At 48.3% G+C, this 24296-nt stretch overlaps 1 protein-coding gene across 6 annotated transcripts; it reads left to right on the top strand.

Moving 5' to 3' along the window:
* Positions 1-23595, top strand: LOC309624607 (cytochrome P450 4F2). 6 transcript variants are annotated; one of them, XM_082382884.1, is made up of 13 exons: positions 1-24; positions 9466-9664; positions 11559-11703; positions 14504-14557; positions 14645-14772; positions 17453-17574; positions 18362-18632; positions 19664-19730; positions 19913-20042; positions 22398-22531; positions 22629-22693; positions 22847-22929; positions 23337-23595. In XM_082382884.1, the coding sequence occupies exons 2-13, from the start codon at positions 9467-9469 to the stop codon at positions 23512-23514; spliced, it is 1575 nt and encodes a 524-aa protein (XP_082239010.1). In that variant the 5' UTR covers positions 1-24; position 9466; the 3' UTR covers positions 23515-23595. The 6 variants fall into 6 exon arrangements, with proteins under 6 accessions (XP_082239010.1, XP_082239012.1, XP_082239011.1 ...); XM_082382883.1 differs by lacking the exon at positions 1-24 and adding an exon at positions 9047-9103; XM_082382886.1 differs by lacking the exon at positions 11559-11703 and having other exon boundaries at positions 3-24.
* The last annotated feature ends 701 nt before the right edge of the window (positions 23596-24296 follow it).

The following is a 24296-nucleotide window of genomic DNA, read 5'->3' as shown; positions in this document are numbered from 1 at the left end:
GGGACAAGCCACTCCTGACAGAAGGTGCCAGGCTGGGGGTCTAAGGGCTGGGGGTCCTGGCCCGGGGTGGGGAAGGCCACTGCTCCAGGCAGGGTGGCTCCAGGGAATGAGCTGGCCTGGGAGATGAGTGGAGACTAGTTGGTTACCAACTCCTCTGTCTGTCTGTCTGTTTCTCTCTCTTCCTCTGGATTTCTCTCGGTCTCCCTCCCCTCTCTGAGCCCCTGTCTGCCCACCTCTGAGCCCTTCTTGCCCTGTCCCCAGCACTCACCATCCCTGCCCCTCTCTCCCTTGTTCCTGTCCCTCTATTGGTCTCTGCCTCACAGCTCACCATCATCGCCCCTTCCTTCATCCTCAGGAGCTCACCCTCCACCCCATCTGCCCCGCAGGATGCTGCAGCTGAGTCTGGCCTGGCTGGGACTTGGGCCGGTGGCAGCCTCCCCATGGCTGCTCCTGCTGCTGGTCGGGGCCTCCTGGCTGCTGGCCCGCGTCCTGGCCTGGACCTACAATTTACAAAATTTACTAAATGTAAAGTTTGCTCTATTTGGTGTACAGTTCTGAGATTTGAAATGTCTAGAGTTGTGTAAACACACTACCATAGTCACCCTTGATAGTCAAAAACTTTTCATCCCAACTCCTGCCAAACACTGATCTATTCTCCAACCCTATAGTCTGGCTTCTTTCACCTTACAATACTTTTATAATTCATTCATGTTGCATGCATCAATACTTTGTTTTTTTATTGCTAAGTAATATTCCATAGTATGGTGAGCCACATTTTCTTCACCAGTTGGAGGAAATGTGGATTGTTTTCAATTTTGTGCTGTTATGAATAAAGCTACTATGAATATTTGTGTACAACTGTTCACTGCTCTTGGAATGGGGTGGCTGGGTCATATTACATGTGTACGTTTAACATTAGAAGAAACAACCAAACCTTTTCCAAAGTGTGCCATTTAAAATTTTTAATTTCATTAAAATTCCCAGCTTTATTGAGATATAATTGATACATGACATTTCTGTTTAAGGTGTACAACACGTTGATTTAATACATTTATAACTTAGAAAGTGATGACCACATAGTATTAGCTACCACCTCTACCCCATCACATACTTACCATTTATTTTTTGTGGTCAGAACATTTAAGATCTACTCTTTCAGGAACATTCAATTTTCTGACACAGTACCATTAGCTGTAGTCACCATACTGTACATTAGATCCCCAAACTTGTTAATCTTATAACTGGAAGTTTGTTTTCTTTGACCAGTATCTCCCTGTTTCTCCAACCCCTGGTAACCATCACTCTACTCTGTTTCTTTGAGTTTCTCTTTTTTAGATTCCACATATAAGTAATATCATTCAGTACAGTTATCCCTCAATATCTGCAGGGGTTGGGGGATTGGTTCCAGGACTCCCTGTGGATACCAATAATTGGGGATGCTCAAGTCCCTCATATAAAATAGTGTAGCATTTGCATACAACCTACAAATATCCTCCTGTATACTTTAACTCATCTCTAGATTACTTATAATGCCAAATACAATGTAAATGCTATGTAAATAGTTTCTGGTACACAGCAAATTCAAATTTTGCTTTTTGGAACTTTTTGGACTTTCCCCTCCCCCAAATCTTTTTGATCTGGGACTTGTTGAATCTTCAGATGCAGAACCCACAGATATGGAAGGCTGCCTGTATTTGTCTTTCTCTAACTTATTTCACTTAGCATAATGCGCTCAAGGTCCAACGACGTTGTCACAAATGAGCAGGTTTTCCTTCTTTCTACTGGCTGAATAATATTCCATTGTGTGTGTGTATGTATATATATATATATATATATATATATATATATATCACATCCTCTTCATCCATTCATCCACTTATGGACTGTAAGGTCGTTTCAATATCTGGGATATTGTGAATAATGCTGCAGTGAACATGGGAGTGCAGATATCTCTATGAGATCCGGATATCAATTATGCTGGATCATATGGTAGTTTTATTTTTAATTTTTTGAGGAATCTCCATATTGTTTTCCATAGGTGTCTGTATCACTTAAAATTCCTATCATTAATGTGCGAGAGTTCTGGTTGCTGCCCATACTCACTGGCACCAGGAGGTGTCAGTTTTTCCCCAGCAATTCTTATAGGTGTACAATGATATGTCCCTGTAATTTTAGTTTGCATTTCCTAATGACTAATGATGTTAAACATTTTTGTATGTGCCTATTGGCCATCCATATATCTTCTGTGGTAAAGCACCTGTTCAAATCTTTTGCCCATTAATTTTCCTTGGATCGTTACCTTCCCCTGTTGCATTTTACATACAAATCCTTTGTCAGATATGCGATTTGCAAGTCTTTTTTCCTAGTGTGTGGTTGGTCTTTATCTTAAATTTCTTTCACAGAGCAAAATTTTAAAATGTTTATGAAGTGCAGTTTATCAATTTTTTCATTTTATGATTATGCTATTGGTGTTATATATAAGAACTCTCTGTTTAACCTAAGGCCACAAAGATTCTCTTCCATTTTTTCTTCTAAAAGTTTTACATTTTTACATCATTTAGTTCTATGATTCATACTGTTATATTTTGTATAAGGTGTGAGGTATGGGTTGACTTTTTTTTTGCATGTGGATGTCCAATTTTTCCAGTACCACTTATTGAAAAGACTATCCTTTGTACATTGACTTACCCTGCATGTTTTTTTTTTTTAATTTCTGGACTCTCTATTCTGTTCCACTGATCTATGTGTCTAGTCTTTGATCAATATCGCAGTCATGATTACTGTTATTTTATACTATGTGTTGAAAGGGGTCTTGTAAATCCTTCAACTATATTTTTCCTTTTCAGAACAATTTTGGCTACTCTAAGTCCTTTGCATTTTCATGTAAATTTTTTAATCAGCTTATTTCTACAAAAACTCCTCCAGGGACTGTGATTTCTTTGAATTTGTAGATCAATTTGAGGACACTTAACATCTTAACAATATTGAGTCTTCTACCCCATGAACATTGTATATCGCTCCATTAATTTGGGTCTTCTTGGATTTCTTTCATCAGTGTCTTGAAGTGTTCATCCTAGAAACCATGCACACATTTTGTTAGATTTATACCTGAATATTTCACTTTTTCTGGTACATGAATGAGAGAGAGGGAGGAGGGGCGGCATGGACCCCATGGGTCCCCTGCTTAATTCTCAAGACACACCCAGGCTTGTTCTAGTCACTGGCTGTTGTGGGGTGTCCATTCCTCTCCTGAGTGTGTTGGAGGCTCCTTCTGCTGGAAGATTCAGAGACAACAGGCTCTAAGACATTCGGTCTCCATTGGTTCAATGTGTGTGTGTGGCTATGTGACTGCGTGTGGGATTGTGTGTAAGTGTATGTGTGACTGTGTGCACACATGTGTGTATGTGAGTGTATGCATGTAACTGTGTGCGGGTACATGCATGTGTGTGCATGTGCACATGTGTGTGTTTGTGTGCATGTGTGTGTAAGTGTGTATGTGACTGCAAGCACACGTGGGTGCGTGTAACTGTGCTTGTGTGTGGCTGTGTGCACACTGTGTATGTGTGTATGTGATTGTGTATACAATTGTGTGCATGTGTATCTGTGTGTGTATGTGTTTAAGGGTGTAAATATATGTGTCTTGAAGTCACTGAACCACTGTAACGGTCTGCACCAGGCTGTGTTCCTGAAAACAACTGCTGTGGAAGGCTCCTGCCTCAGTCCCCAGACCTCAGCCGTGCACTGCAGGCAGGACATTCTCCAGAAATAATGCCTTTGGAAGCAGCCCTGACTAAGGACTTGTGGGTGTATGCTCTCTGCTGTCCCCCAGAGGGACTGAGCCCCAGGTGCCACAGTGTGAGCTTTCTTGCTCAAGTACCCTTTACCTGCTGACTTCCCTTCCCAGTCTCCCTTCCACAGTGCCCTACTGGCATTTCCTGGAATCACTTCCCAAAGAAACAACTTGCAGTTGAATTCTTGCCTCAAGGTCACCTCCAAATAAAGTATTTGCACTTGAATCCTTGCATGAGGATCTACTTCCAGAGGATGCAAACTAAGACACACATAGGCTCGCTCCTCCAATCCCCAAGGGTCTGTTATTATTCCCTTTTTACAGAAGAGGAATGTGAGGCTCAGAGAGGGCAATTTACTTGCCCAAGGTCACACAGCTGGAGAGTGGCAAAGCCTAACGTTGACAAGGAGCCCTCTGATCCCAAGCCGGTGATTGCTACTTTCTAGGGAGCCTCTTCCCTGATAAGGTCCGAGGGAATGAATAGGGGATGTTCATAGCCTGCAAGATTCCTGATGTGTATGCTAGTGCGGCCTCATGCACACGGCTGGTGCCCATGTCCTCATACTGTCATAAAATAACGGCAGTTATTCATGTTGGTGCTGACTCTGAGCCATGGAGTCTTTACTCATTTCAATTCATTTGATTTTCACAACCACCTTGTCATTACCCTCAATTTTCAGGCAAGAAAACTGAGGTACAGAAAGGTAAAGAGACATGCCCAAATTTACTCAGCTGGTCCTGATTTGAACCCTGGCACCTGGAGTCCTTGTTCTTTACCACGATGCCCTCTGGCTGCTCACAATTCGTAGGTATTGAGTCCTGCTGCGCATCAGGCATGACACTAAGCATTTTTCCTTTTGCAAATATAATTTGTAATTACAGAGATTAGCAATTATAATGAAAAATGCTTTGCAGGCTCCATCTAAGAAAAGGAAACAATTGGTTACATGTAAACATTTGACAGAACCATTCTTCCTCCTACTCTGCCCTCCCATTCCAGAAAAATTTTTCAGCTTTTTCTGTGCCTACAGAAACATCGACACTCCCATAACTGGGTTGCTGAGCTGGCCCATCCCTCTGCAGAATGTACTAGTCGGGTCCTGGCAGAGACCTCAGATGGGCTACATGAGAGTGGCTTTAAGTAGGAGCCATTTACAATGTACAGGCTTTGTAAACAAGAAATGTTGCTTGCCATCTACTTCTACAAGGATTAAGGCATTAGCCACTGTAGTTGCCAATTCAGGACAGACACCAGGATGAGGTACTCTGTACATTGGGAAAACAGGCTTTTAGATAGATATATTTAGGAAAAAATTTATGAGCCAGAATTCTTGCAATTTCCCATGCTTAGAAAAGTACTAAAATTATTAACTGAGAAATCTGTTCCTCATGACGACTAGCAGTGACCATCTACCATAATGTATATTGGATTGCACATACCCCTTATCTAAAATCACAGACAACTGAGCCAAGGGAAACCATCAAGGCTAGGGTAGCCCCCTGGGGGCTAGCATCAGCTGAGAGCTGACACCACCCCCAGGCCAGGTAGTAGCTGTTCCTGGAACCCAGAGAATTAGCTGAAGGTGAAAGCAGCAGTGGCCTTTGGCAGAGGATGGATGTCTGTCCTCTAATCCCCTCCGATTGCCTGCAGGTGCCTTCCACTGACCAAACATCATCTCCTTATCTGACTCGGGCTGCAGGTAGATGGCCAGACTCCTATTTAACAGGGAAGAACAAACCTGACTCCACAGTGGATCTATTCTAACGTTTGTGCTCTGTTGCCTGTGCTTAGTCATGCTGGCTCTGCACCTTTGTAAAAGAATGTTGCCTATAGCCTGAAATATACACAATCCCCCTTTCTCAAGGCTCTGCCTCCCAGGGTTGACCTTGAAGTCTGTAACACTTTTCATTCATACAGAGATAAAGAGTTGCAGGACATAAAATAATATTTGCCTTGTTGGAGGTTTACAGAAACATTGTGACCAGACCTACAGGGACAGCTGCTAGAATAAAGGATTATCCCATCCATCCGGGGGGTCTGGCCAGCACCAAGAAGTCTGCAACAACAGGCCACACCCCGCTCCCTTTCAGTATAAAAGAAGCCTGAATTCAAACTCTAGTATGATGGTTCTTTGGGACACTAGTCCACCATCTCCTTGGTCTGCTGGGTTTCAGAATAAAGTCTTTTCCTTGTCCCAGCACCTCATCTCTCGATTTATTGTCTTATTGTGCGGCAAGCAGTACAAGTTTGGATTCGGTCACATTGTTGTAGCCCCTTTTCTCAACCTGGGTCAGGGTCACCTCCACAATGTCCCCGCAGATGGGGATTCATGAACCTCCGGTGCACCTGGCCAGTCCCTTTGCCCACTGACTAAGCAGACCCCTGAATGGGGAGCAAAATTCTGTCTCTCCCGCTTCAGGCTTTTTCCTCTCCTGTGGAGTGGTGTTCTTGGGGCCTCCCTCCATTGGTTTTTGGATGAGACCCCTCCTTTGCCCTCCACAGGGATGTTCTCTTTTGAGCCCCACCACAGTCCCTTCACTTCTCAGTGGAGGGGGTGGTCAGGCTACTTTTCAGAACTGGCATCACCCAATAGGTCCCATTTAGGGCAACTATCACAGGTCTTCCAGACCTTCCTGAAGTTTTCCTAGCGCCTTATTTTTTCCAAAACCAGCTCATTTGTTTTCCTGGTACCTCTGCCAAAACGTTGGCAGCCCCAGCTTACAAATCTGGCCTGGCTCAATGTGTCTTCATGGGCTGGTGAGATTTCCTGATCTTTATTATGGTAAGTGAAATGCAGCAACTGCTTCCTGCCTGAGGTCTGGCCAGACTTCACCATCCATGTGGTCTCCAGCATGGGTAGATCCTGCTTCCCCCATGGATAGACAAGGAGGGAAATTGTCCCACTTTCTCTGTTTAATTCATCACCTTTGAGGAAGGAAGCAAGAATGACACATTTTTAAAGTCCATTTGTTTGCCCCACTTTGTGCTGGGTCTTTCCAGTGCTAGCCAGGCTTGGGGGGAGGGGGGTGGGGTGAGCTTTATTCACTCGCTACCCAATTCTCCACGTCCTTCAGGTTTCTGCTCAAAGGTTGTAACAGAGAAGAACAAACCTGACTCCATATTGGATCTACTCCATTATCTCTATGTAACCTCTATGCTCTGTTGCCTGTGCTTGGTCATGCTGGCCCTGCACCTTCATAAAAGAATGTTGCCTGTAGCCTGAGCTATACGTGATAGCCCTTTCTCAAGGCTCTGCTTCCCAGGCTTGACCTTTAAAGGTATAACACTTTTCATCCATATAGAAATAAAAAGTTGTGGCACAAAGAATAACATTTGTCTTGTTGGAGGATTACAGGAGCAATGTGACTGGACCTCCTGGAGAGCTGCAAGAACAAAGGATTCCAGCACCAAGAAGCTTACAGCAACCAGTCACACAGACCCTCACCCCACTTTTAGTATAAAAGAAGCCTGAATTCTAACTCAGGTAAGATGGTTCTTTGGGACACTAGTCCACCAACTTCTTGGTCTGCTGACTTTCCAAATAAGGTCACCATTCCTTACCCCAACAGCTCATCTCTCAATTCATTAAACTTTTTTGTATGGAGCAGTACAAGCTTGGACTCAGTCACAAGGCCACCTCCTCAGGGAGGCCCTCCCTGATTGCCCTGTCCAAAACAGTCCCCTTGGTCACTTTCTATTCTGTCTCAGGCTGTTAATTTCCTTCATTACTGCCACTATCTGACCCTGTCTTATTTCCTGATGGCTTCCCCCATCACACATGAGCACCGCAATCCAGAGACCTTGTCTGTCTTGTTCCTCCAATGTCCTGGGTCCAAGCACTGTGCCTGGTACAGAGTAGGTGTTCAAGTACAGTTTGTTGTTGAGGAGTGAACTACCTGAGAGATAGAAATCCATCTCTCCATTTACAGAAGAGGACATGAGGCTTAGAGAGGGCAAGTGACTAGCCCATCACATAACCATCAGGCAACAGAGCTTGGATTTGAACTCAGTTCTGCTGATCCAGAACTTGATCCTTTCCAACAGCCCAGGAAGGAAAGATGAAACGCCAGCCAGCAGGCAGCCTGCATGCTTGTTTTAGAGACCTCACATCGAATCCTGGGAGGTATAGTAGGTATACATTATGTAAGCACCTGACACACAGTAAGCATATTTACATAGAGCATGCAGCACACAGTTGGTGTACTTTACATAGAGTACCTGGCACATAGTAGGTATGTTTTATGTAGAGCACCTGACAAATAGTAGGCACACTTTACGTAGAATATCTGACACACTGAGGGGTGCTTTTTGAGGTGCCCAGCCCAGAGTAGGCACTCTTTGCATATAGCTCTCTTCACAGAATAGGGATACTTTATGTGAAATACTGGCACAGAGTAACACAAGTGCTAGTTGCCAACACTTTTCCTTCATTCCATCTTTCTGGGAGCTCCTGATCCTTACCATCTTCCTGCAGAACCCTCCTTGGTCCCCCTCTCAGGCTCTCATCCAGCAACCCATTTCCCAGATGGGAAGGCTGAGCCCAGAGAAGGTCGGCACAGCCCACAGTCACAGTGAGGATGCCCACTCAGGATGTCCCAGCTCTGCCCTCCCCTGTCTAGATCCTGTTCTCTCTCAGCCCCTTGGAGCCTTACCCCTCGTGCCTCCAGGTGCCCTCTTCTAGCTGAGGACACTTTATCCCCTGAATCTGACGCAGGTAATCTCCATCCAGGCTGGGTTCTCAGTTCCTGCTCCCAGCAATCATGTCTCCACCCAGGCCCTGGGCTGCCTGGAGGCAGGACTTGAACTCCTGCCAGGCTGCGTGCCCCGGAGGCCAGAGGCTTCACATCTCTGAGCTTCCTGATTCTGTGCTGAGAAATGGTGCAGACACCCTCCTGGCCCACGCATGGAGAACAGCCCCAGAGATGTTTGCCCTGCTCACCTGGCACCTGAATGTTCATGCTTTTACCCGCTGCACCCTGGCCTTCGAAGGGCAGCGCTGGCTGTGAACTTGGGGTCCAGAGTCACCGTTGCCCGCACCCCAGCTTGCCCATGTAGGACGTGCTCAGCCCTGAGGCTCCAGTGTCCACACAGTGTGATCCTGAGCCGGTTCACAGGCTGCTCTAGTAACACTGTAACCCCTTCCCTCCACCCTCTATTTGCGCAGCTGCCAGGTGGGGAGGAGGTAAGCAGGCTGCAAGGATTGGCTGGCTTAGCCCGGCCCCTGGCAGCTTCCTCTAGGTCAGGGGCCAGACAAAGCCTTCCCCAGAGGAGGGGAGAGGGAGTTGTGCGGGACAAGCCACTCCTGACAGAAGGTGCCAGGCTGGGGGTCTAAGGGCTGGGGGTCCTGGCCTGGGGTGGGGAAGGCCACTGCTCCAGGCAGGGTGGCTCCAGGGAATGAGCTGGCCTGGGAGATGAGTGGAGACTAGTTGGTTACCAACTCCTCTGTCTGTCTGTCTGTTTCTCTCTCTTCCTCTGGATTTCTCTCGGTCTCCCTCCCCTCTCTGAGCCCCTGTCTGCCCACCTCTGAGCCCTTCTTGCCCTGTCCCCAGCACTCACCATCCCTGCCCCTCTCTCCCTTGTTCCTGTCCCTCTATTGGTCTCTGCCTCACAGCTCACCATCATCGCCCCTTCCTTCATCCTCAGGAGCTCACCCTCCACCCCATCTGCCCCGCAGGATGCTGCAGCTGAGTCTGGCCTGGCTGGGACTCGGGCCGGTGGCAGCCTCCCCATGGCTGCTCCTGCTGCTGGTCGGGGCCTCCTGGCTGCTGGCCCGCGTCCTGGCCTGGACCTACACTTCCTACAACAACTCTCGCCGCCTCCAATGTTTCCCGCAGCCCCCAAAACGCAACTGGTTCTTGGGTCACCTGGGCCTGGTGAGTGTGGGCAGCAGGACGAGTCTGGAGCATCAGGGTGGATGGACATCCTGCAGGGTCAGGAATGGGGCTCAGGGTTTGGGCTGTGATCTAGGACAGCAGAGAAACCAGGGAGGATGAGGAGCCCCCTTTTTCCTCACTCCTTCATTCCTCTGCTCTGCCATCGAGGCCTTCCCCACATCTGGTCCTTCTATCCCTAGCCTGCTTTGGGGTCCATTTCCTGCCTGTCTTCCACACGTTAGCGCACCTCATCAGGTGCGCTGTCCACGGTCTGCTCTGCATGTGGCCCATTTCATTGTGTCTTATTCTGGGCTACATCTTCCCCACAGGAAATAGCTATCACCTCCCCATTCCCACCTACAGGTGCACAGCTACCCACACCCTCCCCTCTCCAGGACGCCTCCCTCTAATCTCTTACTCCCTTCCCCCCGCTCCCGCCAAGATGTCCCAATGGGCGCCTTGACCAATCTGGATAAAGTTGGCCACTCACTTCCTCTTTCAGAAGCCTTCTTACACTTCCCCATCCTCCACGCCTGCCTACCTTGTGCCCCAGACTTTGACCTTTGACTTGGCCCCGCTCATGATTAATTGAACAGTTAATTGTCCAATTACTTATTAACCATCTTTCCAATTTGATGATAGTTCTGGGGAGCAGACACTACAGTGCCTAGTCCAGGGCCGGCACACAGTAGGCATGCAAAATAAATGTTTGATGACCAAGGTGAGGAACTTGCCATCACCCCCCTCAGTCAAGGTCAAAGGAATGGTTGTCCTCCTCCTGTCTCCCAGATAGCTTTCCTTCCCTGCCTGGGACGAGAACTACAGCTTGGCGGGGGACTTGCTGCAATCACGGTTCATGAAGGCAAAGTTCAGAACAGGGGCATTCCGAAGTTCACGGTGAAGATGAGATTCACAGGGCTGAGATTCTAGGTCTTGGAATGGTTTCAGGACATCCTGGAAGCAGCAGGAATGTTACAAAGTTGCTACAGTTCTGCCTTCCCCTCCAAGGGCTTGTCTGTGAGGGGCCTGTCTTGGTCACTTTTCCTTCCTCCAGCCCCTCTTGCTGTGTGACCTTGGCTGAGTCACTCTCCCTCTCCGGACCAATCTCATCTAGTGCTTTGAATCCTCACCTCAAGGTCCTTGGGGAGACAGGAGCAAGTCACAAAGGTGCAAATGATTTATGTACACTTGTCTAGAGCACCTGGGGGTATTTGTCAGGTTTGAATGGGGCATCCTGGGGAGAGGATGCTTCACCAGGAGGCAACCCAAACTTCTTCCCCTTTGGGGGCATATGGCCTCAGTTTCTTCATTTGTAAATGGCACAATTGAAAGGCATGCCCATAGCTTGCAGAGAGATAGACACACAGGATGCACTCTGCACAGAGCATGGCCAGCAGAGGGGGTTCAGAGGGCAGAATTGCTATCTTGATTGATGAGCAGAATTCACGACCGTCCCTTGGGGTTGGCCAGGGCTGGAAGTTCCCAGGTCTGCAGACCCTTTACCATGCAAGGAACCAGAGGCCATGTGGACCAGCCAGAATATGAAAGGATGTGGGACCAAAACCCAGTCCACAAGTCCTGAGGCCACCCTACTACCCACAAACCTCACCACTGGGGATCTCCTCCTGTGGTCGCCCCTGGGGCTGGGACCACTCCCAGGAAAAGAAAAATTTGTCTTTTCAAGCCAAGGTCACCCTCCCTGTGGGCAGAGAGCGTGTCTTCTCCCTGTGCCCTGGGATACACTCTGGGGACATGAAGAGGCCCCCAGGACCCTCCTGCCCCCAGAGAGAAGGAGCAAGAGGAAGCAGAGATCTCCTCCATCTGTGCAGAATCCCACACACTGTCCACTGCAGCGGTTCCTTCTGGAGAGTGATGGCCCTTACCTTGCTTGCAGGTCCCCCCCACGGAGCAGGGCTTGAGGGGCTTAACTCAGCTGGTGGCCAACTACCCCCAGGGATACATGATCTGGATGGGCCCTATCACCCCCCTGGTCATTTTCTGCCATCCTGACTTGATCCGGAATGTTGCCAATGCCTCAGGTACCCATGCAGAGCTTGTGGTGGTGGTGCCATGACACATCTGAGGACTTCCAGCCCCTCCCTGCCAAGCTTCTATGTGGCCCCTACAGGACCCCGGCCCTTCCTCCCCTCTTCTCTCTCAGCCATCTTCCTCTTTCCTTCAAGTATTCACCAGCCCCCATCTCACTGCCTCCTTCCTCCTCTCACTGCTGTCTGCACCCCACCCTGGTGTCCTGGGTGAAGGACACCCCCAATCTTGAGGACACAGGTCTGGACAGAGAGATCCCTGACCTGGTGTGGTCAGGAATTGGCCAGAGGGAGATGGGCTGTGGCACCCCAGAGGAGAAACAAGGTATTCTGCTGGGGCATCCCGGAAGGCTTCCTGGAGGAGGAGTTGCTGGAACTGTGTCTGGATCGATGAGCAGACATTTTTTTAAAGCAGAGGGTAAAGTGGTGCAGTGGGCATCCATAGCATCCCAGGCCCCCTGCCAGGCCTGCCCTCAGTCCCACCCATCCCCAGGCCCAGAGCAATGAAGACTCGTGGCTGGTGGAAGATCTGGGCTGCTATTTCCATGACATCCACCTCGCTGGTGGGTCAGTTTCTTTGACTCTATCCTACAGCTCGACCACTTCTAGTTCAGTGTCCTCCTTCTCCGGTCCCCAGGAATCTCCCTGAGGAGACTCCACCACACCCTGTCTCCCTTCTCTTGTCCCCTGTTCCTCCCATCCCCAGACAGACCAGGCAAGCAGAGGAATGAACAGGCAGCAACTGACAGAGACCTTGGTTGAAACACCAGAATGCTTGGTGACTCTGGGAAGGTCCCTGGCTCTCTCTGGCTGCTGAAGTCTCTTTCAGCTGTTAGTGGCGGAAATGCAACCCTGTATGTTCTAAGGAAAGAAAGCGAATCAATTGATAGTAAAGTCCAAGGAGGGTGTCTTCAGGCCCAGCTGGATCCAGGTCTTAAACAATGTCATCAGAAATCTGTCTTCATCTTTCAGTTCTGTGTTCATCTGTGATGGCTTCACTCTCATAATGGTAAAGATGAATGCCAGAAGCTCAACCCCCATGGAAAAGTGACCTCATTCACAACATTTCCAGGAAAAGATACAGGATTCCCTTTAATTTCCCTTGCCTGGGTCATAGGACCAATCTCTGTGTCCCTGAGACTCTGAGTGCCCTGTCTGGGAAGCATAGGGTCCTCTGAGCTATTGTTTTGGGACTCAGAGCAGCTGGATGGTTAAGAACTCAGGCCCTGGATTCAGACAGACCTGGGCTGGAGTCTCAGGCTTAGTGTCTGGGAGACTGTTGGCAAGTGACTTCATCATTCAGAGCCTCAGTTTCCGTATACCTGGAATATGAGGATGGAAGAGAAGTCAGCTGAACATGGTATTTGGAACCCAAACAGGGAAAAACCCTTTCTATCCTTGCACCTGAGGGACCCCAATTGTCATGTATGGAGGGTGTGGGGAGGGAGCCCAGGAGGAGGCTGAGGACAGACAAACAGCTGCTGGAGGTGATTCATGGGTTCAGGTCTGGATCCCTTCCTTGCAAGTCCTTCCCTCTGGCAGCCTGGAAGAGTGTGAATTGGGTCCTTTTTGTTCCTGTCCAGATTCAGAGCTCGGAGGAAGGTCTCCTGTACACACAGGGCCTGGCCAGCACCTATGGGATGTGTGCCGTTGGTGGTTGGACCCTGGCATGTGGTCACCCGCATCTTCCACCCCACCTGCATCAAGCCTGTGCTCTTTGCTCCAGGTAGACACCTCCCTGGCCACAGCTTGCCCACTGCCATGGTCTCTGTGTTGCCTCCAGGTGGGCATGTGACCAGAGTGCAGACAGAAGGGGCTGTGACAGAGGTGCCACTGCCTCTCTCTCACCTGGACTCCCACCTGCCTGACCTGCGGTCATGTCTGTGCAATGTCTGCTGCATGGCCACGTCTGGTCACGTATGTTTCTACCTGGATTCTGGTTACAGCTGGTGTATGTTATACCTGGTGACACCTTGTATATGTTTATACCTGAGCTCAAATGGAGATGGTCTCAGTCATGTCTGGGGCTCAGCTGTGGCCAAGGACATCTGAGGCATCTTGCAGTCTCTGGTTCTTGCGTGAGATGCCATTAGAGATTGTCTGGTTCTCCTGCTGGTCATGTCTGGGCCACATTTGGAGTTTGTCTGAGGTCTGGGACTCAGGGTCACTCTGAGAAATGCCTGAGACCTTATGTGAGTCGTGTCTGATGCAGGTCTTAGAGTATGTCTTGGTCTTGCCTGTTTCAGGTCTGTGATATAAGTGTATTAGGTCCTGCCTGGGGCCCATCTGGGGCACATTGAGGTCATGTCAGATTGTCTTCAGGTCCATGGCAGAGCATGTTTTGTCATGTCAGGTTGTGTTGTGCATGTTGGGGCCTTCTCAGGACATGTTAACACATGGGGCCCTGTCAGATGTCTCAGGAGAGGTCAGAGTGCTGGGGCAGATGTAATGTCCTAGGTCCCTGTAAAGGCGTTTTGTAAAGTGCTGAGCTATGCTTCGGTGTTTATAAGGTGCCATGTCAAGGCATGTTGGGGTATGTTGTGTCATGTTAGGGTGTGTCTAAGCATGTAGAGTTGTGTCTATGGGCTCTGTCTTTACTGTATTCTGTGCTGCAGCCTGGTCTGTTCCACCCTCCCTTCCACCTCTCCTCCCAGTTGCCTGTGCTCTTGGCCCCATTCCTGCTATGCTGGGCTTGGAGGGGGAACGCAGATTCCTGACTGGGAGCCGCCACCCCCCACCAAAAGTCCCTCCCCTCCCCTTCTTCCTGGCCCCTGATGGTCCTCATTCATGTCAGCCACCGTCGCACCCAAGGACGTGCACTTCTATGACTTTCTGAAGCCCTGGCTGGGTGAGTAACTGATCGGGATTGGGGATAACCTTGGGGGCCCAGGGGAAGGTGCTGCCCTTGCCCACTCCCCGTGGCTGCCTCGGCTAGGGGATGGGCTCCTGCTGAGTGCCGGTGACAAGTGGAACAGCCACCGTCGCATGCTGACACCTGCCTTCCACTTCAACATCCTGAAGCCCTACGTGAAGATTTTCACCAAGAGTGCAGACATCATGCATGTGAGTATCTTGAACCCAGGGTTCCAACTAGAGTCTTGGGGACAATAGGGACTCAGAAACATCTTGTCTGTAATTCTGGGTCTTCTGGGTGGCTTGGGCCATTGTTCTTTCCTTCTGAGCCTCAATTTCCTTGGCTATAAAATGAGTATAATGTGATCCCTGCTTTGCAGGGTGGTCGAGATAACATAAAAGAGCCATGTCCCTGGCACACGGTAGGTGCTGAGAAGGTGATAGTTTCTATTTTACCTTCACAGAAACCGTGGAATCTTGAGACATGTTTGATGATAATGATGAATATCATGGAGTAGTTATTCCTGAGTAACAAATCACTTCAAAACAAGAAGGGTTTAGTGCTGACAGCAAGTCTGTGAGTCAGTTGGCTGGTTCCTCTGAATGTAGATGGGGTCACTCACGTATCTGTAATCAGCTGTGGGTCAGATAGTGTTGGGCTGCACCCCACAGGCCTGCAGCCTCAAGACTGAAGAAAGAGCTGGAGTCAGTAACAGAGACATCAGTGGTTTAATGGACAGGGGCATCTTACATGTCTGAAGCAAGGTCCTGGAGTGACACCCCCCATGTGTGGCCGATAGCGGGAAGGACATGGCGGCAGTCTTCCTATGGGGGTGCATGGGTGGGAGGTTACCAGTTGTAGGGGAATTGACTTCAGGTTGGCTTATAAGTTACCAAGGAAACCAGCAGAGGAGCATACCCTTCACTACCCCTTTGATAAGCTATCATGGTGGAGATGTTTTGATCTAAATATTAGAACAATCACTATCTGGGGCTGGGGGCGAGTATATAGGCAGTTACTGATTAGGCTCTATGATTAAGAGGGAAGGTCAGCCATGTGAATAGGGTGTAGGTGAAACAAGGACTGGTCAAGCAAGGGATGTGCAGAGAACAAGAGGACAACTATCTTGGGCGGCCTGACCATACAGATACGAAGCATTGCTGATCTGGGGTCAGTCCTCTCACATGTTTGGAGCTTGGTTGGCTGCAAGCTGATCTAGGATGACCTCAGCTAGGGCAACTAGACTTCCTTTCATGTGATTCTCTCCCTTCAGAAGACATCTCAGGCTGGTTCAAATGGCAGAGGCAGGGTTTGAAAAGACTGAGAGGAAGCTGCAGTGCCTGTGGTGTCTAGGTTTGGGATGATCTCCTCATTTTTTCACCATAGTCTGTTGGCCAAAACAAGTCCAAGGCCAGCTCAGAATCGAAGGATGGTGAAATAGGCTCCACCTCCTAATAGAAGTTACTGAAAAAATACATTGGAAAAGGTTTGGATATATACATGGGAATGGAGTTGTGGACATAAGAATTTTGTGAAGTGCTTCAGATTTTTCCATACCTGCAAGCTGACAAGGGAACTTGTTACTGTTTTGTGGATTCTGCCAGAAGTCATGGCTTAGAGACAAAGGACAGTTTATTACTTTTGGCACAGAAAACAGCCTGTGCTCCTTGTTGGTTTGCATTCTTCTTCCAAGTCACCAAATACCCTGAGGATGACACAGGTGGGCTTCAATAGATGCCTGCTCATATAGTATGTTGTATTACAAGGGAAGGAGCCCTAGGTTTAGGGACTCTATGACTTTTATAGCAATTAGAAGCAAGCCTGGTATTTGTCCAGGGGGAGACATTGAAACAGGAGGGAAGGGAGCAGGGCACAACCTTTAAATGAATGACATAGCCAGAGGACATGACATAAACTGATTAGAACCAAATAGATCCAAGATGGCGGACGAGTCGACTTCCACTAGACCTTGAGCCTCAATATACGCTCATTGTAACACATCAACTCGCTAAATGACACACCCACAAGTGCCATGAGAGTTCGAAGCCTGACCATAAAGGTCAAAAAGTGAGCAGTAGCCCAATTTCTGGAACTCCCCACCCCTTCCCCAAAATAGCTGGAATACTCCTCCCACTCATTAGCCTATGAAATTACCCACCCCTAAAAAAACTGACAACCCAATACCCTGGGGCTGCTCTCACCTTCTGAGATGGCCCACACTCTGTCTGTGGAATGTATTTCTCCCTAAATAAATCCTCTTCTTACCTATCAATCACTTTGTCTCTCACTGAATTCTTTCTGCAATGAGACATCAAGAACCTGAGCTTCATTAAGTCCTGAGACCAAGTGTGTGATTTCAGTTAAAAGACCATGGGTTCAAGTCTCAATCTGGGTTACAAGGTTTCAACATTACCTCACTCCTCAAGGTTGTTTGCTACAAACACAACTCTGAGAAATGGCCCAGGTAAAGAATATCAGTGTCTTGCAATTTTTTGGCATACCCAGCAAAAAAGTGCAGGGGTGCTCAGGGCCCATGGAGGACTACCTCTCTCAACATAGGGGACATTTTCCTAATCAATTTGTAACAATGAAGATGATGGAAGCTAACATTTGTTGAGTACTTACTTTATGCAATAAGTTGACGAAGGGCACAAAGAGTATAGCGGGCAGAGCCAGGATTTAAAAACCCAGATCTCCTAACTCTCAGCCATGGTGACTTCATGTCCTAATAGTAACAGCTTTCACACCTACCCAGGTCTGGTCCTCCCTGGGGTTGTGTGCCTGGGCCCAGGAGTCAGAATCTGGGGGAGTGCATCTTGGTGTTTAGGGGTTAAGGAGGGGTCAGGGGAGTCAGTTCCCAGCCACAGCTCTGTCCCCTTCTTTGTCCAGGCCAAGTGGCAGCACCTGGTCACAGAGGGCCACACCCATCTGGACATGTTTGAACACATCAGCCTCATGACCCTGGACAGTCTGCAGAAATGCGTCTTCAGTTTTGACAGCAATTGCCAGGAGTGAGTCTCAGCCCAGGGCCCAGGAATATGAGCCATACACCCAAGGGAGTAGATGGGGGAGGGAGGACTGACCAGGGCTATCAGAAGGGCCTTCCTGGAGGAGGTGGGTCAGAGCTGGACATTGAAGGACAGGGAAAGGGAAAGAAAAGAAGCTAACCTTTCAGGTAGGTAGAACTGTTTGATAAAGGCCAGGAGGGTAGGATGAGCAAAGTGTGTACAACAGTGAGGAGACACCTTGGAAATAGGTTTGGAGGAGTGGGCAGGGTTATGTCTTAAGGACATTCTGAAGTCAGACATAGAGGATATGAACTTTATCTCAAGTTTCCTGGGAGCCAAGGAATGTGTTTGAGCATATGAGGGTCTTGGTTAAAGTTGAGCTTGGACATCTGACTTGATAGAAGACCAACTGTCATGTAGACACTGACTCTTGTTGATATTGGATGTAAGGAGAATAGGGAAGGGCTGGTCCATTGACCAGCTAGCAGAGGATAAGTTCTGAGCCATGTGGACAGTTTGGGGAAGGAGAAGGGGCAGGTACTGGGTGAGAGACAGAGGAAAGAAGCATGATATCTAAGCTGTGCTCTGGGTGCCTGGGGCATGGAGGCAGCTCACAGAGATGGGATGTAGGAGAGAAGAGTCTGGAGAGTCTCATGTCCTGGCTCCTCCCCACACTGTATCTGTGGGCCATCTGTTCTTGGAGCCTCAGTTTCCTGGAGGGAGGTAGCTCTCGGCTTCTGGGCTTCAGGTGTTTTATGTTGTTGGCTTCCTTCATGCTCTCACCCTGCAGGAAGCCCAGTGAATATATTGCTGCCATCTTGGAGCTCAGTGCCCTAGTGGCAAAGCGGCACCAGCAGATCTTCCTGCACCTAGACCTCCTGTACTACCTCACCCCCGACGGGCGGTGCTTCCGCAGGGCCTGCCGCCTGGTTCACGACTTCACAGATGCTGTTATCCAGGAGCGGCGGCGTACCCTCCCCAGTCAGGGCATTGATGACTTCCTCAAGGCCAAGGCTAAGGCCAAGACCTTGGACTTCATTGATGTGCTCCTGCTGACCAAGGTGGGCTCCTCTGAGATCTGAGTAGAAGTATTAGAATGGACCTCGATTTGATCAAAGAGCTTGGGTGGGATGCAGAGGGTACTGGGGAGCCATGTGAGGTGCTTGAGGGAGGGATGGGTCCGGGATAAGTTTTAGAGATGACTGTGTGGAATCCCCCTGCAGGGGATTGCTGGGTCTGAAACTGTGAAGGCCTGAGATTTTACTCTACTTACAAGCTAATAAGTTAGTCTACCACAGAGGCAGACTGTATATATACATGTAGTTATATATACAAAACTCTGGATCAGAGCAGCCCATTTATTACTTATAGCAATAACAGTAGCCAGAGTAGAATTGTAGCTATGGTTCCCCATTCCTAAATTTCTCTGAGGGCTCCATAATGTTTTACCTATACATGCAGCCATGCTTGCATTGCAGGATAAGTACCTCCAGATTTCGAACTTTAGAACTTATACAGGACATCTGCCCCTTCTTCCCTATGTGGGGGAAGGAGAGGGGGAGAGAGAGAGAGAGGAAAGGGAACAGGAGGGGAGGGGAGGGGAGGGGAGGAAGGGGAGGGGACGGAAGAGAAGAGAAGAGAAGGGAAGAGAAGAGATTGTTCTTGAACTTAAACAAATCCTCGTGGGAGAGAAGGCAAAGTCTATTCTACAGGTTTATAACCCATTCCTTATTCCCAGGAGAGATAAGGAATCCCTGGATTTACTATCCTAACATATGAGCAAATGGCTTTGGGGCAATGCTCAAGCTATAGCTTCCAAGTCAAGTTGCCACTCAATCATCCTGTAATCCAGGTTGCATCATGTAGAGACATGAAAATATTTATAGATCATTGATTCCTTTCACCAGGGACAACACAGGAGGCAAGGAGGTCAAGAGGAGGCCTGAGGGATGGGCCCTCATGTGATAGCAAGCAAACGAGGTCTAGGAGTTCAGGGTGGGCTTGGGTTTCTGGATGGATGATGGAGGTTGAGACTGTCTCAGTTTAGGCTGAGGGGCCCTCAGTGATTCTGGGGATCTTGCTTTCTCTCCAGGATGAAGATGGGAAGGGATTATCAGACGAAGATATCCGAGCTGAAGCTGACACCTTCATGTTTGAGGGTGAGGGTCCCAGTGTGAGACTACAGAGGGGAAGGGGTCTCTCCCCCACCAAGGAACTTGGCGAGTGGACCCTAGATCACCCCATCACTCCCCATCCTCCCCATGGGCCTTACTGTGAGGGTGCTGTCCGCCTTCTGGTGCTGAAGTAGCCCAGAGACCCAAGCTTTTCTGATGCCCCTCAGGCCATGATACCACAGCCAGCGGCCTCTCCTGGGTCCTGTACAACCTTGCAAAACACCCAGAATACCAGGAGCGCTGCCGGCAGGAGGTGCAAGAACTCCTGAGGGACCGTGAACCTAAGGAGATTGAATGGTGAGTGCAAGTCCTCCTGGTCTTTTTCTGAGCCCCTTACATTGGCCTTGCACCCTGGCTGGGGAAGAGGGGAAATATTTTTGTTGATTCTGTCATTATTGCTTAGTAGGAATAGGAGAAGATCCCAGAGGCAGGGTCTAGTACCCAGTATGTATAACAGGGGAAAGTTTGCAGGCTCTTGGGACAGAAAGACCTGGATTTCTGAGAGAATTAACGACAATGTGTGAGAGCTGATGATGCCACTTAGCACATATTCAGTAAGTGAACTTCCTCTCCACTCCCTTACTTTTCTCTCTGAATAACATGTTTTCAAACATCTTCATCCCTGAGTGTTTGCTGATCTCCTGCCCCCTAATTCTTCATATTATTTAGTCCAGGATTCACAGGGAACACCTGAGGACTAAAGTCATTCAACTCCTGTCCAGGAACAGCTGCATCTTCATCCATCCAGTTCCCACTAAGGAAACACTGCCAAACTGCCTTCCTATCCCCAATTCTATGCCATTTCCAATTCTTTCCAGCCCCATTCTGTGTCCTGAAGACTCAGGAAGGACCCAGACCCAGTCTTTGCCTTCCAGGAGCTCCCAGCCTGGTGAGGAATAGCCCCAGGTCAGGACACTCCCAGTGTACATGGGCAGTGCTGGGGTTTAGAGTAAGAGAGGGAAAGTCGAGGGTGGAAAAAGGTGCCTCAGCTGAGACCCTGAAAGATGATCAGTAGATATCTGGATGCATCTGAGATGCAGTTAGGTCAAAAAGACAGACGGGCAAAAATGAAGTGATGTGGGGAAGGGGAGAAAGAGACAGAGAAAGAGAAAGAGAGAGACACAGAGAGAGAAATGAGTGAGGGAGGAGGTTTAATTGAACATATGATTGGCTTGTGGAAAACAGATTACATCATAATATTAACACACACTATCCCAGAGTGTGGAATGAATATCCATTTTGGTATATTCAAATAATCTTTAGGCTTTTAATAGAGTTAAAAATTTTAGTATAGAGATCTTATGCAGCTTTTGCTAAATTAACCCTTAGATACTCTTGTTGCTATGGTGAATCATCTAGTCTATCTGTACTGAGAAATATTTATAAGTTCATTTGGAATACATTCACATTTTTTGTTAATTTTAATCCAGATATTTTATATCATCATCATCATCATTTCTTTCATCATCTATTCTATTATTTCTAATACAAAAACTAATCATTTATGGATATAAATTTCTTGTGCAATGAACATATTAAATGCTAAATATGGAGTCCCATATCAATAGGAAAAATAAAGATCATTTAATAAAAACTTGGAACAACTGGAGAGCTACATGGAAAAAAGTTAATTCAACCTGCTGTTATGTCATAAGAAAATAACATCTACATGAATCAAAGATTTAAAATAAAAAATAAAGGAGTCTTAAAGGCTCTAGAGGAAACCATGGGAAATTATTTCATAGCTCCAGAATAGGAAAGGCCCTATTTTGGACACTGGGCCCAAGAGATGTACAAGAAGAGATTGATATGCTGTTACATGAAAAAGATACAGAGCAGTGTGTATAGTACATAGTATGCTACTATATATTTTTTTAATGCAAAAAAGTACCTCTGGAAGGATACATATAAAATAATCACTAGGCAAACTGTGAGGAGGGGAAATGAGTGCTGTTGGGCCATAGGGGTGGTGGTTTGTAGTTTTCCAATTTTGAACTAGTTAACTGTATCAACTATTAAGAATTTAAAACACCACACAAAATGAAGGGGATTAAAGAAAAAGAATTCAGTCCCCTTACTGAATCTTATCTTCGATGCTTATAAAAGTTTTCCAGTGAATTCTCTTGTTTTCTAAGTATAAAATCACTATCTGCCAAAAATGACATATTTACCCCACATTTCAAATGGCATTACTCTCCTTTTTCCTCTGTCTAATTGCATTAGCTGGTATCTCTAGGGCTGTAATAAATAAGAGTCAACACTGAATCTGATCTTTTGTTTCTTACTCATTTGCCTTTTGATTTTGCTATCTTGCCGTAAAGAATATTTTATTTTTATAAGAATTTGTAAACGTTTTTATGGTTGGCTCTTCGCTGTTTTGCATAGAAAAATATCTCACTAAATTTTGTCTGGTTCTTCTGTGATATTGCTTTTCTTTCTTTCTTTCTAAGAACCATTTTATTGAGGTATGATGGACAAAGAAAAAACTGTACATATCTAATGTATACAACTTAATGTGTTTGGAGATATTTGATCCATCTGCAATTTTGTTATAGGGAGAGAGGATCTCATGGGACAGCAGGAGGGCTGGGGGTGGGGGGAGGCGATGTCTCTGTTTTTGCTCCCTGGATAATTGTCATGGGGGTTCCTTAGGGACGATCTGGCCCAGTTGCCCTTCCTGACCATGTGCATCAAGGAGAGTCTGCGGTTGCACCCCCCCGTCACAGTCATCTCCCGCCGCTGTACCCAGGACACTGTGCTCCCAGATGGACGGGTCATCCCCAAAGGTGCCCACAATGACTAGGGGAGGAGGTTCCCGGTCAGAAAGAGGAGCCCAATCAGGTGGCTTGGACCTAGTCCTGACTGGCCCCTCCTCTCCCACAGGTGTTATCTGCCTCATCAGTATTTTCGGGACCCATCACAACCCATCGGTGTGGCCAGACCCTGAGGTGCTGCCTCACCCCCCCCCACCTCCCTCATCCTAGTCCACTCCCCTCGGGGGCCCTAGGGGAGGGCACAGGGTTCTGGCTTGGCAAATCAGACATCATATCCCCCCATTATACAAACATCTGCCAAGTAGCCCTGTCTTGCCTTGCCCCCAGGTCTATGACCCTTTCCGCTTTGACCCAGAAAACATCAAGGGGAGGTCACCTTTGGCTTTTATTCCCTTCTCCGCGGGGCCCAGGTGAGGATAGGGGGCATCTGAGGTGGGAATGGAGTGGTGGGCGCAGGGGTCTGGGACTGAAATTCCAGCCTTGATGTTGGGGGCCAGGAAGAGGGAAAATTTCAGATGGTCAGAGTTTCCCTCCGCTCCATTGGACGTTATGGGTAAGGGTCTGGGGAATGGTGGTGGGCCCGAGGAGGCGTCCGATGTGTGTTGAGAGCCCTGTTCCCCTGTCTGCTGATCTGAGCTCAGGACTGGAGTGTGGGCTAAGCTCTGGGGACGTGTGAGCCCACGTGGGGGTTCCAGGCACGGTTACCCTCCTTCTCCATCCCTGTTGGTGGGGATGGGGCTTGTGGGCCAGATACCCGGTGCCGTGGGGCCCGGATGAGGGTTCCGGGCGCAGTCAGAGCTCCCGCTCTCGCCCACAGGAACTGCATTGGGCAGTCATTCGCCATGACAGAGATGAAGGTGGTGCTGGCGCTCACGCTGCTGCGCTTCCGTGTGCTGCCGGACAAGGAGGAGCCACGCCGGAAGCCGGAGCTGATCCTGCGCGCGGAGGGCGGACTTTGGTTGCGTGTGGAGCCGCTGAGTGCAAGTCAGCAGTGACCCACCGCCGTCTGGCCTGCGATCCACCCTGACCCTAGACACCTCACTTTGCAGATTCCTAGAAATAAAACTGTGCTGTCATGTCTGCCCCAGTCTCATTGAGAGGGGCGCTTGGGGCTTGAGAGGATCCAGATGGGTCTGAGTGGCTATGAACCTGGGGGGCGGGGGAAGGGGGTGCAGGAAGGGGTGTGGCCGGGGTTGATGGGGGTGGATATTGATGTGGTAGCTGGAGCTCCATCTTGGATCACAAGGTCAAGGATACTCGTTAGGGAAGGTGGAGCAGAGAGCTAGATGCAGTCAGGTTCGGATGACGCGGGAGCCACCACTCCCGCCCTATAGTGGTCACCATCCCAGTCTGCCATTTACTAGCTGCTTGGCTTGGGGAAAATCATGTCTCTTTCTAAGCCTCAGTGCCTTTATTACATAATAGTAGCCACCTTACTGCGGGCTGTGGAGATTTATAAGCAAGCATGAGCAAAATGACTGACAGTATCTGGTAAGCATCAGTACTCAATAAGGGTTCATTTCGTCCCTTCTTTTTGCATCACTTTCTCAAATTTAAAATGTTTTAAAGTCATAAAAGTTATATTTAAGTTTTGGGACGTGTGGAAACCTGCCGTTGAAGGTAACTGTCATTAGAAGATTCAGTAAATTCAAAATCTCCATAGTTACATCTGTTACATAGTTACAATGGGCTTTGATGTGAAGCTGGTCCGAAGCTAGGAACCGAAAAAAAAATGTTTCCCTCAGAGAGGCATCACCCAGGACTTCATTTTCATCTA

The sequence above is a fragment of the Balaenoptera borealis genome (assembly GCF_965194805.1).
Source record: "Balaenoptera borealis genome assembly, chromosome: 2".
Lineage (NCBI taxonomy): Eukaryota > Metazoa > Chordata > Mammalia > Artiodactyla > Balaenopteridae > Balaenoptera > Balaenoptera borealis.
The sequence above is the reverse complement of the archived record's forward strand: the minus strand, read 5'-3'. Positions and strand labels throughout refer to the sequence as shown.

Excerpts from the sequence above, each read along its gene's own strand:
- LOC309624607 (XM_082382884.1), top strand. The coding sequence starts at position 9,467 with ATGCTGCAGCTGAGTCTGGCCTGGCTGGGACTCGGGCCGGTGGCAGCC. Across the intron at positions 11,704-14,503 it reads GAATGTTGCCAATGCCTCAG|CCACCGTCGCACCCAAGGAC; the intron begins GTACCCATGCAG and ends CATTCATGTCAG. Across the intron at positions 22,694-22,846 it reads CGGTGTGGCCAGACCCTGAG|GTCTATGACCCTTTCCGCTT; the intron begins GTGCTGCCTCAC and ends CCTTGCCCCCAG.